General features: G+C 33.4%; 1 protein-coding gene and 2 non-coding genes across 3 annotated transcripts; 1 reads left to right on the forward strand and 2 right to left on the reverse strand.

Moving 5' to 3' along the window:
* Window positions 1–2,828: 2,828 nt before the first annotated feature.
* On the reverse strand, window positions 2,829–2,909 carry LOC138869866 (small nucleolar RNA Z195/SNORD33/SNORD32 family). Its single transcript, XR_011400116.1, has one exon. It is a non-coding gene; the product is annotated as a small nucleolar RNA Z195/SNORD33/SNORD32 family (small nucleolar RNA).
* Window positions 2,910–3,003: 94 nt separating this feature from the next.
* LOC138869883 (small nucleolar RNA U31b) lies at window positions 3,004–3,087 on the reverse strand. The gene has a single exon (XR_011400133.1). It is a non-coding gene; the product is annotated as a small nucleolar RNA U31b (small nucleolar RNA).
* A 3,095-nt stretch (window positions 3,088–6,182) lies between these two features.
* LOC104225536 (protein disulfide-isomerase-like) lies at window positions 6,183–10,500 on the forward strand. Its single transcript, XM_009777359.2, has 11 exons — window positions 6,183–6,409; window positions 7,326–7,356; window positions 7,443–7,730; window positions 7,842–8,027; window positions 8,136–8,261; window positions 8,459–8,593; window positions 8,693–8,812; window positions 8,969–9,086; window positions 9,657–9,769; window positions 9,956–10,161; window positions 10,283–10,500. Exons 1-10 carry the CDS (start codon window positions 6,198–6,200, stop codon window positions 10,157–10,159), a joined length of 1,533 nt encoding a protein of 510 aa, XP_009775661.1. The 5' UTR covers window positions 6,183–6,197; the 3' UTR covers window positions 10,160–10,161; window positions 10,283–10,500.
* Window positions 10,501–13,026: the final 2,526 nt, after the last annotated feature.

The following is a 13,026-nucleotide window of genomic DNA, read 5'->3' on the forward strand; positions in this document are numbered from 1 at the left end:
TCCCAAGCATTTAATGATTATTGCTTATCAATTGGGATAAAAGTGGAACATCCTGTAGCTCATGTTCACACTCAAAATGGCCTTGTAGAGTCTTTAATTAAACGTCTGCAATTGATAGCAAGACCGTTACTCATGAAAACGAAGTTGCTCACTTCTGTTTGGGGTCACGCCATTTTGCATGCAGCAATGCTAATTCGTCTCAGACCGACAAATTATCACAAATATTCCCCATTGCAATTATTTTTGGGTCATGAACCTAATATATCTCATCTAAGAATTTTTGGATGCGCTGTATATGTGCCTGTAGCACCCCCATATCGCACCAAGATGGGTCCTCAAAGAAGGATAGGAATATATGTTGGGTTTGAATCGCCCTCCATTATTCGCTACCTTGAAACATTAACGGGAGATTTGTTCACTGCTCGTTTTGTAGATTGTCGATTCGATGAGGCATTCTTCCCAAAATTAGGGGGAGAAACTAGTGAAACCAAACGTGAAATTTTGTGAAAAAATACAACATTGTCTCATCTTGATCCACGTGCCTCTATTTGTGACATAGAGGTGCAAAAGATTATTCATTTGCAGAAAATAACAAATCAAGTGACAGATGCATTTACGGATATGAAAAGGATAACAAAATCACATATCCCTGTAGAGAATGTTCCAATCCGCAAATGTTTTGGTATGCGATAAATTTTTGCCAAATGCCATTTTCTACCGCAACAATATCCTTTAGTTTCTGAACCCTCTGCGTTTTGTTTCTCATCTTTCCCTTTCCATTTTTGGAAGTTATTTTTCGGTGGAAGATGATTAACACTAGGAAATTTTCTTCCTTGGATATGCCACGACCACGACCACGAATATGACCACGACCTTTTCCACTATTAGCATAATGAGAATACACCTCATCGTCTTTAGGCAATAGTGTAGACCTAGTGGGTCAATTTTCATGATTTCTCATAAGCAATTCATTGTTTCGTTCAGCCACAAGTAGAAGAGAAATCAACTGTGAGTACTTTGTGAAGTCTTTCTCTCGGTACTGCTGTTGCAACTTGCAAGACCATATTGGAGGCATGAAACTTTGTAAACGTTTTTTCAAGCATATCATAGTCACTGATATTATCTCCACAGAGTTTCAATTTAGAAGTAATTCTAAGCATAGCAGAATTATATTCAGAAACAAACTTAAAGTCTTGGAACCTAAGATGAGCCCAATCATATCGTGCTTGTGGAAGAGTGACCAACTTTAAGTTGTCATATCTTTCCTTTAAACCATTCCACAAAACAAGTGGATCTTTCACTGTGAGATATTCAATTTTCAACCCTTCATCAAAGTGATGGCGCAAGAAAATCAAGGCCTTAGCACAGTCTTGGTAGATGCTTTATCTTTATCTTTAATGGCGTCTCCAAGACCCATTGCATCTAAATGGATTTCAGCATCCAATACCCATGTCATATAGTTCTTGCCCGAAATTTCAAGGGCAACGAACTTTCTTTTCATAATATCAAACATAATTACAAAAATACAAAATTGAGAAAAATTATACCTTAATTTTCTCAAAGATCTTCTTGAGATGATAGAGCATCGTGCTGATAACGTGTTATGAAATATAATTCAAAATAACAATATGGAACAAGAAAATAAAAACAATTTAGTAAAACATGAACAAGAAATGGAGATAGAGAAAAGGAAGATATTTTCTTCTTCAATTGTTTGTATTTTCCTATCTATTATAAGGCCTTTATATAACCATAAAAAGTGAAGAAAATATGTCATGGAATATTTTATTGAACATACAAAATATGTCATTGAATATGTCATTAAACATTTGAGATGAAGATCATAGAAGAAAGATGAAGATCATAGAAGAAGAGTAGACATACACCGTAATGTGATATTTATCATAATATTTAGATAGTTGTTACCCATTTGTGTCATATTGTTATTCCAAAATAATATTTGTTTTGATTGTTTAGTTAAAATTAATTATATTATTAAACTCATTGTTCCGAAATAATAAAAAGTTCCTTTTTTTTGTAGCAAACGATTCGATGTAATAGAATTATTCTATTTTTTTCTAATTATGCCTAACCTATTATTTATAATTCTATCGGTTTATTCTTTTTTTAATTTTATTTAAACTCCAACCTATAACGTCAATTATAGGTTTTGCCTTCCTTTTGTTTCTTTCTCTTTTCTACTTTGATTTATAATTTTAATTCTAATTACTTTATCTCTAATTAGCTGTATAATTCTTGATAAATTAATATTTAAATAATTATGGGTATTTTAATAAAGTTATTAGTTACAGTACAATATAATCAAACCAAACAACAAAATATTATTTAACAAAAAACAATACACTTTATTTAAACATTATTTTCATAAAATAATATAATATAATTAAATACAATAAGAAACATTATAAAATAATGGGTAACAATACAGAACTATAAAATACAAAAAGGTGTACAATAGAGTAATCTTAAAAACATATGAACAGGGTTAAAGTAACAGAAGGCTTATTGTTACTAAAGCTAACTATGTCGCAAGACCTGTTCTTTGGTTTAATTTCTGCCCTCAAAAACGAAATATCCAGTGACAATAGAACGACTGGAAATTAGATACCACGGGCAATTATTCATTTTAATGTGTAAGTTTTTAAACTAAAATAAAAAGAAAAATAAAACAAAACTACAAAAAGATTTTGCAGAAGCATCTCAGCCAAACAAAAGCCAATTACACTTAAATCTTTTGCTTTTTTCTGAAGATAAAGCAAAAATCACAAAAATCTTAAAAAAAAGAAGAAAAAAAAATGTGATATGCAAAAAGATCAGATGGTAGTGCATGTTTTTGAATTCATCATAGAATCTTACAGAATAGATGGATAAACATCATCACACCTTTTTGCATATATTGCTTAAAAATATCTTGAAATTAGCTAAACTGAAACAAAAGCTAAAAAATATACCCATAGGAATTTTAACATAATTATTGAGAGAGAATCAGATAAAATGGTGTCAATCACTAATTTTGCATCCAAATATGAGATACAAATCAGATGACAATAAATAACCATCATTTTCCCTCTCAATAAACATAAAAGCCTTACAATTACCATATCCCCCCTTAAGCAAACTAGAGATTTAGAAAAATGTGAGGAAAAGAAAAAGGCAAGAAAATAAGGAAATTTTGAAAAAAGAAAGTGAAGAAATGTGGTTTCCACTGAACCGGCGCCTCCTCCTTTGAAAGGGATAATAACATGACGCTTTATATAAGCAGACGAAGAGACAGTAGCTAGGGTTTTGGGTAAGGGTTGTAAGCATTTCGTGAAGTGCACCAGTAGCCACTTTAAATTTGCTATTTAAAATATATTCATAATTTATAATTAGTTAATTCTCTTAAACTTTAACACTAAATATCCTATTGTATTCTAAATTTTTGAGTTGCTAATTTAAAATTTAGGACTAAGGATGTAATTATATGAAGGAAAAATCTGGAAAATATTTTTCTAGAAAATGAATGATCACTTATTTACTCATGTTTGATTGATGCGTGAAATTTTTCCGAGAATACTTTCTAATGTTTGGTTAGAGAATAGAAAATATTTCTTTAAAAAAATAATTTTCTATGTGATTCTTCTCACTCCCCTCCCCCAAATCCCTATATTTCCTGCCCCCCTCCCCCCCCCCTCCCCTCTCCCAAATTACTAACATTTTCAGGACTCTATTTTCTTCAAGAATTTAATTATTTAATTATGGGGGTGGGAGGTTGAGGGTTGGTGGGGATAGGGAATAAGATGAGGATTAAGAAAGGTTGAAAAAGAGAATATTATCCCTTCTTTTGATAGGGAAAATATTTTCATCCGATTGAAGGAAAATGAGTTTATCAAAAAAACGTTTTCCAAAATATTTAAGTGAACGAAACATGGGAAAATTTGAAATATTTTTCGGAAAATATTTTCCTTCATACCAAATACACCCTAAGTGTCCTAAAATTACTCTATCAATAACATAAAAAAGTACCATTTTAAATAATATTTCTATTTAGTTGGAGCAGTTGGGGTGGGGGCACTGTTTTAAAAAGTTTTTTTGGGATTTGCATTGGGGCGGGGCACTATCAAAATGCCTTGAGACTTATGTGTAGGGCTTACTTCTACGAGGCTTATGCCCCCAAGCGTCCGACTGTGCGCTCTAAACACGCCTAACGCTCAACGCTCCGGACTTGCTCAACATTTTCTATCCAAATCATGTGTTGAATTCACTAATTAGTCCCGTTGGCTCTCAAATTTTTTTAACAAATGAATGATTAAAGTTTTTTTTTTAATTCTATTGGAATATGAAAATTGTGAATAACTCAAATAATGAACCATAATATTGCATATTTACTAATTGAGAACATTGTGAAGGTGAATATCATTTGGGTATTTCCTCTCTGAAAATAGACAATTAAAATTTATATCTTTACTTGATAGATCTTCATGCTTTAGTTCTATGTCTCTCAAAATTATCATATATTTGTTATTTACTATGTAAAAGTAATTTTGTATTTATTCATGACAAAGGAATATGTTAAATTACAGTGTTGGTCAAATTTATTGAGTATTTACTTTTAAGGAGGTAAAATATGCAGTTTGATAATATTTTTAAAAAATTATAATTTTTAATTATTCGAAAGTTAAGACGTTGTAGTTAATTTATATTTTATAGTAACTTTTAAATATTGCATTATTTATATTTGTAAAACATGTTAGATATTTTATTTTATATGAGTTTCTTTAATTCTTTTTAGTTTTCTTGAACTTTTAATATATCTTTTTTTTGTTGTTGTGTTATAATGCTATATTAATAATTCATAAATTGTAAAAATTAAAGATCCGTGGGGCTTGCACCCCATGTCTCGAGGCTTTTGCCTCGCCCAGTATTAAGTAAAACGCCTCGCCTCACACTATGACCTTTTAAAACACTAGGTGGAGGTAGGGATGGGGTACGAGTGGATGGGGGTGGGAGGGTGGAGAATAGGATGAAGATAATTGAAAATGAGTTTTAGCTAGCATTTGGCCATAGATTCCCAGATTTGTTTTGAAAAATCTGATTTGGGTGAAGTTTGGTTTAAAGATAAAAATGCGTTTGGACATCAATTTTCAAAACATATTTCCCAAATTTATCTTGGAAAAATATGAAACATGATTTATAATCACAAGTTCTAAAAACTATCACAAATACCCAACAGTACCATCATCAATAATATTCATTATATTATCGCAAACCATAGTCCTGAACATAAATAAATTTGATACAAAATTATCATTTTTATAACAAATTATATGATGCACTATCAGATGACCGAGAAGACGAAACAACATTGTTACAAAATAATAAATTGTGGGCTCTTTTATAAAATGCAAAAGTTTGGGCAATTTTTTTAAAATGTAATAGTGATATTTTGACCCAAAACCAGCTATTGAACTGATTTTGGGATTTGAAATTTTGCCAAAATGTAAGCAAAATCTATGGGCAAATATGTATTTGCCAAATAAAATTTAAATTTATTTTGGCAAATCTATGGCCAACGGGTCCTTAGAAAATGTTTCCTCTTCTTTTGATAGGGAAAACATTTTCTTCAATTGGAAGAAAATGAGTTCATAAAGAAAATATTTTCCAAATTATTCAAGGCAAACATAGAAAAATTAAAAAATATTTCCCTTCATACATACCAAACACATCATAAATGTCCTAAATCTGTAAAATGTTAATTTAAAATTCAGGACTAAATATCCTGAATTTTTAAACTGCTAATTAAAATTTTTAGATTTTAGATTCAAATTTTTTGACACTATTTTCGAACTCTAGGACACAATATCCCGAATGAGGTTTAAACTTTAGGACGTCGTGCCCTGAAATTTGAGTGAATTGATTAGTCTTTAAATAAATTGTTAACTATAAATATATTTTAAAAACATACTTAAAAATGCCCGGTGTCATTTTCACATTTTTCACGCCTAATAAATAACAAGACAAAAACAAAATTCAGAATAGGATTTCCCAGTATCTACTTTACATTACAATTACAACCCCTCCACGTATTGACACATACCTATACCAATCACTACTTTACACGTAATAATTAAATGCTGACATGGCACATTCAACTACAACTTTTATTTTTCCCTTATAAATATAAAAATCTTAGGAGCATGACTCACACCAACTTCAGACACAGAGGGAGATTATCGAGTACGAGGAGAAGAGAAATGAGGGGCATTTTGGTAATTGTAGCAGCATTTCTTCTTGTAGCTTGGGTTGCTGCAGAAGGGGAAAAGGAGTATGTGTTGACTTTGGACCGTTCTAACCTCACTGAAACTATTGCCAAGCACAACTTCATCGTCCTTGAATTCTATGCTCCTTGGTAATTTTCCTTTTTTCCTCTTCTGTATCTGCTGTTTTTCTGTTTTTTAAATTGTGATAACTCTTTAATTAGATTTTTTTTTTTGTTTTGTGTTGTGGCGAGTTAATGGTTTTTTTATTTCTGGGACAGTCTGTTGTAGGTCAACGTTTGTTTGTTGACTTTTACTGGTTAATTGGAACATAAAATTGTCGCAAATTCTCTCAATCGCGATCAAGTTCCTTTTTTTTTTGGAATAAAATCAAAACTTCAAATGGTTTTGATCTGCAAATTAAACTAGTGAGTCCATTTCGATATAATTTGTGTAGAGTTCTGTTGTAGTCTTTTTATGTGTAAGCCTTAGTGGATATTGTTACTGGTGGGAAGTAACAGGTGCCTGGTGGAATTAGGCCAGGTGCAAGCTGACCCGAACACCATAAAGAGTCTTTTGGAATTAGTCCTGGTGCTCGTAAGTTTGACCCGAACACCACAAAGAGTCTTGTGGAATTTGTGCCAGGTACTCCCAAGTTGACCCGAACACCACAAAGAGTTTTCTTGTGTGCTTCTTTTGTTTTCAAGTAGAGGCCCATGAAAAGAGACTCTTGCAGTTTATGTTAAAGCTATATGACTTTGAGGACGTAACATGCTTGAGATGGTTGGATTAACAACTTGACATTAATTTCGATCTTTCCTATGGTTTTGATAATCAATTTTCATGGTTATATAGCATTGTTAAAATGCTTATTTGGTTATACTTTGGTGTGAAATACTAACTGTAGGTCTGTACAAATCTTCAAATTGGATTTTAAATGCCTTCAAACCTGTGATTATTTTGAGTGTATCAGCTAAAGAAGTGTCAAATGTAGATTCAATTGTGTAATGAACAATTTCCAACCTCTTTATATTTAATAAGCATCTGATAATCTGTTTCTGATAATAGGTGTGGGCACTGTAAGAGTCTTGCTCCTGAGGTACTATTACTATCTCCTTCCTTATACTTTTATTTGGCATTTTCAAACTTTGTCACTGATTTATGGTAAATTATTTTCTTTTGCAGTATGAAAAAGCTGCCGCAGAGTTGAGCAGTCACGACCCTCCAATTGTTCTAGCTAAGTATGATGCTAGTGATGAAGCAAATAGAGCACTTGCAACGCAGTATGAGATCCAGGGTTTCCCTACTATTAAGATCTTGCGGGATGGAGGAAAGAAAGTTCAAGATTATAACGGACCTCGTGAAGCTGATGGTATTGTAGCCTATTTGAAGAAACAAGCGGGTCCTGCATCTCCTGAAATCAAATCGAAGGAGGATGCTGCAAACCTTATTGATGAGAAAAAGATCTTTGTTGTAAGTGGTGATTACTTTTGGCTGATTGTTTCCTCACTTCTCATTACAGAAATTTATTCTCACATATGCCATAGATTCTTGCTGTCTGAAAACCAATTTATATTTCTTTAGGTTGGTATATTTCCAGAAGCCTCTGGAGAAAAATTTGAGAACTATCTAACACTAGCTGAAAAACTACGAGCTGAGATCAGTTTTGCTCACACTGTTGATGCTAAACTCCTCCCTCGGGGTAGTCCAGTCGATAAGCCCACTCTTCGTCTTCTAAAGCCATTTGATGAACTCTTTGTTGATTTTGAGGTATTGCTGTTATCTCTGTGTTATATTGTCTCTTTGATACTCATTTGTGTCATGGTTACGAAGCTGAAGTCTTGCCTTATGTTATCTTTTAATTGGCCTCTCTTGCAGGATTTTCAAGTCGATGCTATGGAGAAGTTCATTGCAGAAGCTAGTATTCCTGTTGTTACTGTTTTTGACAATGACCCAAACAACAATGAGTATGTTAACAAGTTTTTTGATGGCACCAATTCCAAGGTACTTGATTCTGCGAGCTGTAATGCTGCATTTTGACGTGATATTTCAACGTCAATCAATTCTATGCTTTTAATGATTTTTGCAGTTCTAAATTTGGTACCAGTATAATTTTGTTTTCATTTACTAATATTTGAAGATTAACTTCAAATTTAAGGTACTAATTTTTTTTTATCCATTTTACATCTGCAAATTTGCAGGCCTTGCTATTTGTGAACTTCAGCTCTGAGCTTGAGGCTTTCAAGTCCAAGTACAACGATGTAGCCAAGCTTTATAAGGGGGAAGGAGTGAGCTTTCTCTTGGGTGATGTTGAGGCTGGTGAAGGTGCTTTTGAGGTTAGTTAAAAAATATTCAGCTATCTGATTAGTGTATTATTTTTACCCCCATGATCACATAAAAGACATGTTGAACATTCATTTTGTCTTTGATTGCAGTATTTTGGACTGAAGCCCGAACAGGCACCTTTGATCATAATAATGGGCACTGATGATCAAAAGTATCTTAAGGATCATGTCGAACCTGATGCTATTGCTGCGTGGTTGAAGGATTACAAGGTGATGAGTCATGTTCTTTCGGTTGTTGGTAGTTTTCATGTTGCACTTGTATCTTCTTGGATATTTGGGATAAAGCGTAATCAGTTGTGAACAATATTCTGGATTGAACGAAAGGCTTGGCTAACCTTTGTCCTCTTATTTTCCACATGGTTACAGGACGGAAAATTGAAGCCATATGTAAAATCACAGCCCATCCCTGAAACCAATGACGAACCTGTTAAGGTGGTTGTTAGAGATACCCTCCAGGATATGGTTTTCAACTCAGGGAAAAACGGTGCGTGTCTATCAATGTCATATTCTTTATTCCCTGTTTTGGTTGGGTGAGAACCGTTTCTTTGTTACACCATTTCGTCGCTGCCTCTTTAGTGTTTAGTCCATATCTTTATTCTTTACTAGTGTGTAAGATGTGACAAAGAGTTGGATGTAGTGAATTAATTGATTGTGGAACTTAAAGAGTAAAAATCATATGTAGTAGTAGTATGTTGAGAAATGAGCCAAAAATTGTTGAAGAACAACGAGCAAAAAATTGGTACAGAAGGTGTCATCTTGATGAATTGAATATATGAGGTAAATCTAATCCGTTAATGAATGAGAAGATTATTTTGGGATATCTTGAATACAAACTGAGATATAAAGCGACAGAGAGTAGAAATAAAGAAATGCTTCAAATATCCTATAGTGGCTATAAGGATTATTACTTGATAAAGACTACAGGCACGGACATTATTTACCATTTTATCTTTTTTACCTATTGATTAATCAGGCTCCTCGTTTCTCAGATGTTAGTAACATTTTCTATATGAATTCTTGCTCATCCTGATTAAATTCTTTTTGGTCTGTGCAGTACTGTTAGAGTTCTACGCACCTTGGTGTGGCCACTGCAAGAAGCTAGCTCCAATTTTGGATGAAGTGGCCGTATCGTTTGAAAGTGATCCAGATGTTCTGATTGCAAAACTGGTAAGAATTTTTTCATCAACTAAACAATGAAATCCGACCCACTTATTCTCGTACATTCTTTTGTTTTAGAGTACATATTAGCTGATCTCAACATTTTCTCATATAACAGATAAATGCATCAAAATGTTCATATAATAGTTGTTTTGTTCATCATTGGTCATTTCCTCATCTGCTTTCCCTTTGCAGGATGCAACCCTGAATGATCTCCCAAAAGATCAATTCGATGTTCAGGGATTCCCTACCATGTACTTCAGATCTGCCTCCGGTAAATTGTCACAGTATGATGGTGATGGAACAAAAGAGGCACTCATCGAATTTATTGAAAAGAATCGCGACAAGCCTGTTCAGTCAGACTCTGCCAAAACCGATTCAGCAAAGGATGAACTATAGAGGTATGTGATTGTCTTCCTTTGAACATCATCTCTGATATCTGCATTTCTTGGAATCACTAAACTGTGGAGCTTTTGCTGTATGCAATTCCTCTGAAAAATTATATAATTTGTGCCTTTTCAGGTCTTTCGGACACAGTGCACTGGTGGTGGATGCAAGATTTGTTGGGGATATGCTGTTTTCATTTCCCTACAACGTCGCACCGACCCCCTTTCCCGACTGCTTTCCCCATGTACTTTAAGCTTCATCTGTTTCCTGTTTTAGTTTTTTGGTTCTTTTTAGTGCCAATAAAATGGTTGTATGTCTCCATTTATATATTGAACGAGACAAGTTATTATCAATTGATAAGTCTCCAACTTAGCATCAGGAATTCTGATGAACTTCTTGACCAGAATGCTTCATCGAAGTTTACAGATTTCTTTCATGACAAGTATCTTAATTGCGACTGTGGTTTACTATGATTACTTGGACTGAGTTACGACTTCCGATTTCAACTTGTAAACCCATCTATCTAGACTTTTAACTAAGAGGGTGTTTGGATTGGCTTTTAAGACGGTGAAATCAACTTTTATGCTTTTCTTTAGCTTTTTTTATCCGGTGTTTGGCAAAATCAAAAAGTACTTAAAATAAACCAAAAAGCAATAAGATGAGCAACTCTAACTTCTTGTTTTTTGGCTTAAAAGTTATTTCTGTTGAAAAGCCATTTTTTTAAGTCAATCAAAATGGGTTCTAAAAACCTCTTTACGTGTTAGTGTGAATGATAGAAACAGGACATTTCGTTGCCACTCTTGCATTTTGCCCCTTGGGTAGAATTTTAAGTTTAACTTGCTCCTCGTTTGTCCCATGACAACACTTTAGACTTTTGGCCTTAAAGTTTGCCTATGAGGCAAGCGGGGACTAAAAAATTAATATTGGCCATTTAAGGTCGTTGGGTGTAATTTCATGTTCCCTTGTGGGTCCTTACTGTTTCGGCGGGAAAACGGAAGAAATTCAAAAATAGCCAGATTTACAAGTAGTCATTCAAAATAGCAACAATTTCAAGTCATCGAAATTTAGCGACTTTAAATTGGAAGATAAATTTGAACGAAAACACTGTTCAAAATCCGAAAAATACTCCAGCATAATATACTATACTGGAGTTCTAGTATACTTTGCTGGAACTTCAGTATATTATATTGGAGTTTGGAGTTCCAGTATACTTTGCTGGAATTCCAGTATATTATACTGGAGCAAGCATAATATACTAGGGATGGACATCGGCCGGTTCGGTTATGAATATTATCGATTTTGCCTATCGGTTATCGGTTTACAAATATCATAACCCCATAATCAAACCGATAATATATTGGTTATCAGTTTTCAGTTAATCGGTTATCGATCATTATCGGTTCGGTTACCGGTTTACCCTATAAGATAAAACAACTAAAACAGTTTCACAATGTATAAAACTATTTCGGTATAAAACTATTTTGCTAAAACAGTTTTATAAGATTTGCAATGTATAAAACAATTTCGGTAAAATCAGTGTTCTTAAGATCTTCTTTGTTCAAACGACTAGCAGTAAATCTTTGTGCATTGACTTTTTTACTCTAGTACAGAATTATGTATATAGATTAAAAAGTTTATTAGTTATAAAATACAAATTTTATAACAACTGACACAAGATAACTTTGTAACAGCTCAACTATTAAAGCACACTCACGCCGGCCTGAGTTTTGACGGGCGTGATGCGACTGACGCCGGCCTGAGTCTTAAAGGACTGACTGGTGAGGGCGTGAGGCAGAGAAACTGAGAAAGAATAGGGAAATCAAAGAGTGAACTATGAATTATGAAACCCTAGTATGTATATACTTAAGGGTAAACTAGTAAATTAGTTAATCCTTATTCGGTTATCGGTTTTACCCAATAATAGAATTGCCAAACCGAGCCCGAACCGATAACCCAATAAAAAAATAAAAATTTAACCCGTTACTGAACCGTTAACCCAATGACCCAATACTGATAACCCAATAAATAATTAACGGTTCGGGTGATCGGTTTTACCCGATATATGCCCACCCCTATAATATACCGAACTCCAGTATATTATCCTAGATCAGTCTCTGTTGCAGTAAAATAGTGACTATTTTTCAATGACTTGACAAACGTTGACTATTTTTAAATGATCAGTTCGAAAACTGACTCACCCGTGCTATTTTGACCGGAAAACACAAGATGGGCCGTGCAAATATTCTTGTGCTACGATCTTTTCTTATTGTGAACATGCATGTTTTGCTCACTCGGTTTCAATTTTAACAAATCAGTTTTTTGAGAACAAATTCAAAACTAGTACTCCCAAAACTAAATTTGAAAACACATGCTATTGTTTCCCGAAAGAAAAATTATCAAATGCAAATAGTCATACTTGCCCCCAGAAAAGCAAAACAAAATAAATTCTCCTACAACAGCACTAAAACAAAAATTAACCAAGTCTATTCCAATAATGAAAAAGAAATATGTTCCTGAGTTGCGGAGATATTGTGTGTCTAAGAATATGTTCTCACTGCTGATAGCCACCCAGTGTAATATATCTCTTGAAGCGTAAATTTTTTGAGAAATGTATATTTTTAGTTGCTTTTAGAAATAATAGTCGATAACAGATATATATATTACATTTTTTGGCTAGCAGATGTAATTAATTTCGACCGACCGGTCAATTCTATATTTTGGTCTAATCGTTTTAACTTTACTGTTCCTATATGATTCTATTTGACTTGGCTCAAACTCAATCATCTGTAAGATCCTTATGGCTTATTATTTAACTGGATTAATCAAAAACAATACAAACAAAAAATCTAGTGGTAAAAATTTGGAGAAATAGTTGGAGG

Source organism: Nicotiana sylvestris, chromosome 5 (assembly GCF_000393655.2).
Source record: "Nicotiana sylvestris chromosome 5, ASM39365v2, whole genome shotgun sequence".
In the NCBI taxonomy this organism is placed as follows: Eukaryota; Viridiplantae; Streptophyta; class Magnoliopsida; order Solanales; family Solanaceae; genus Nicotiana; species Nicotiana sylvestris.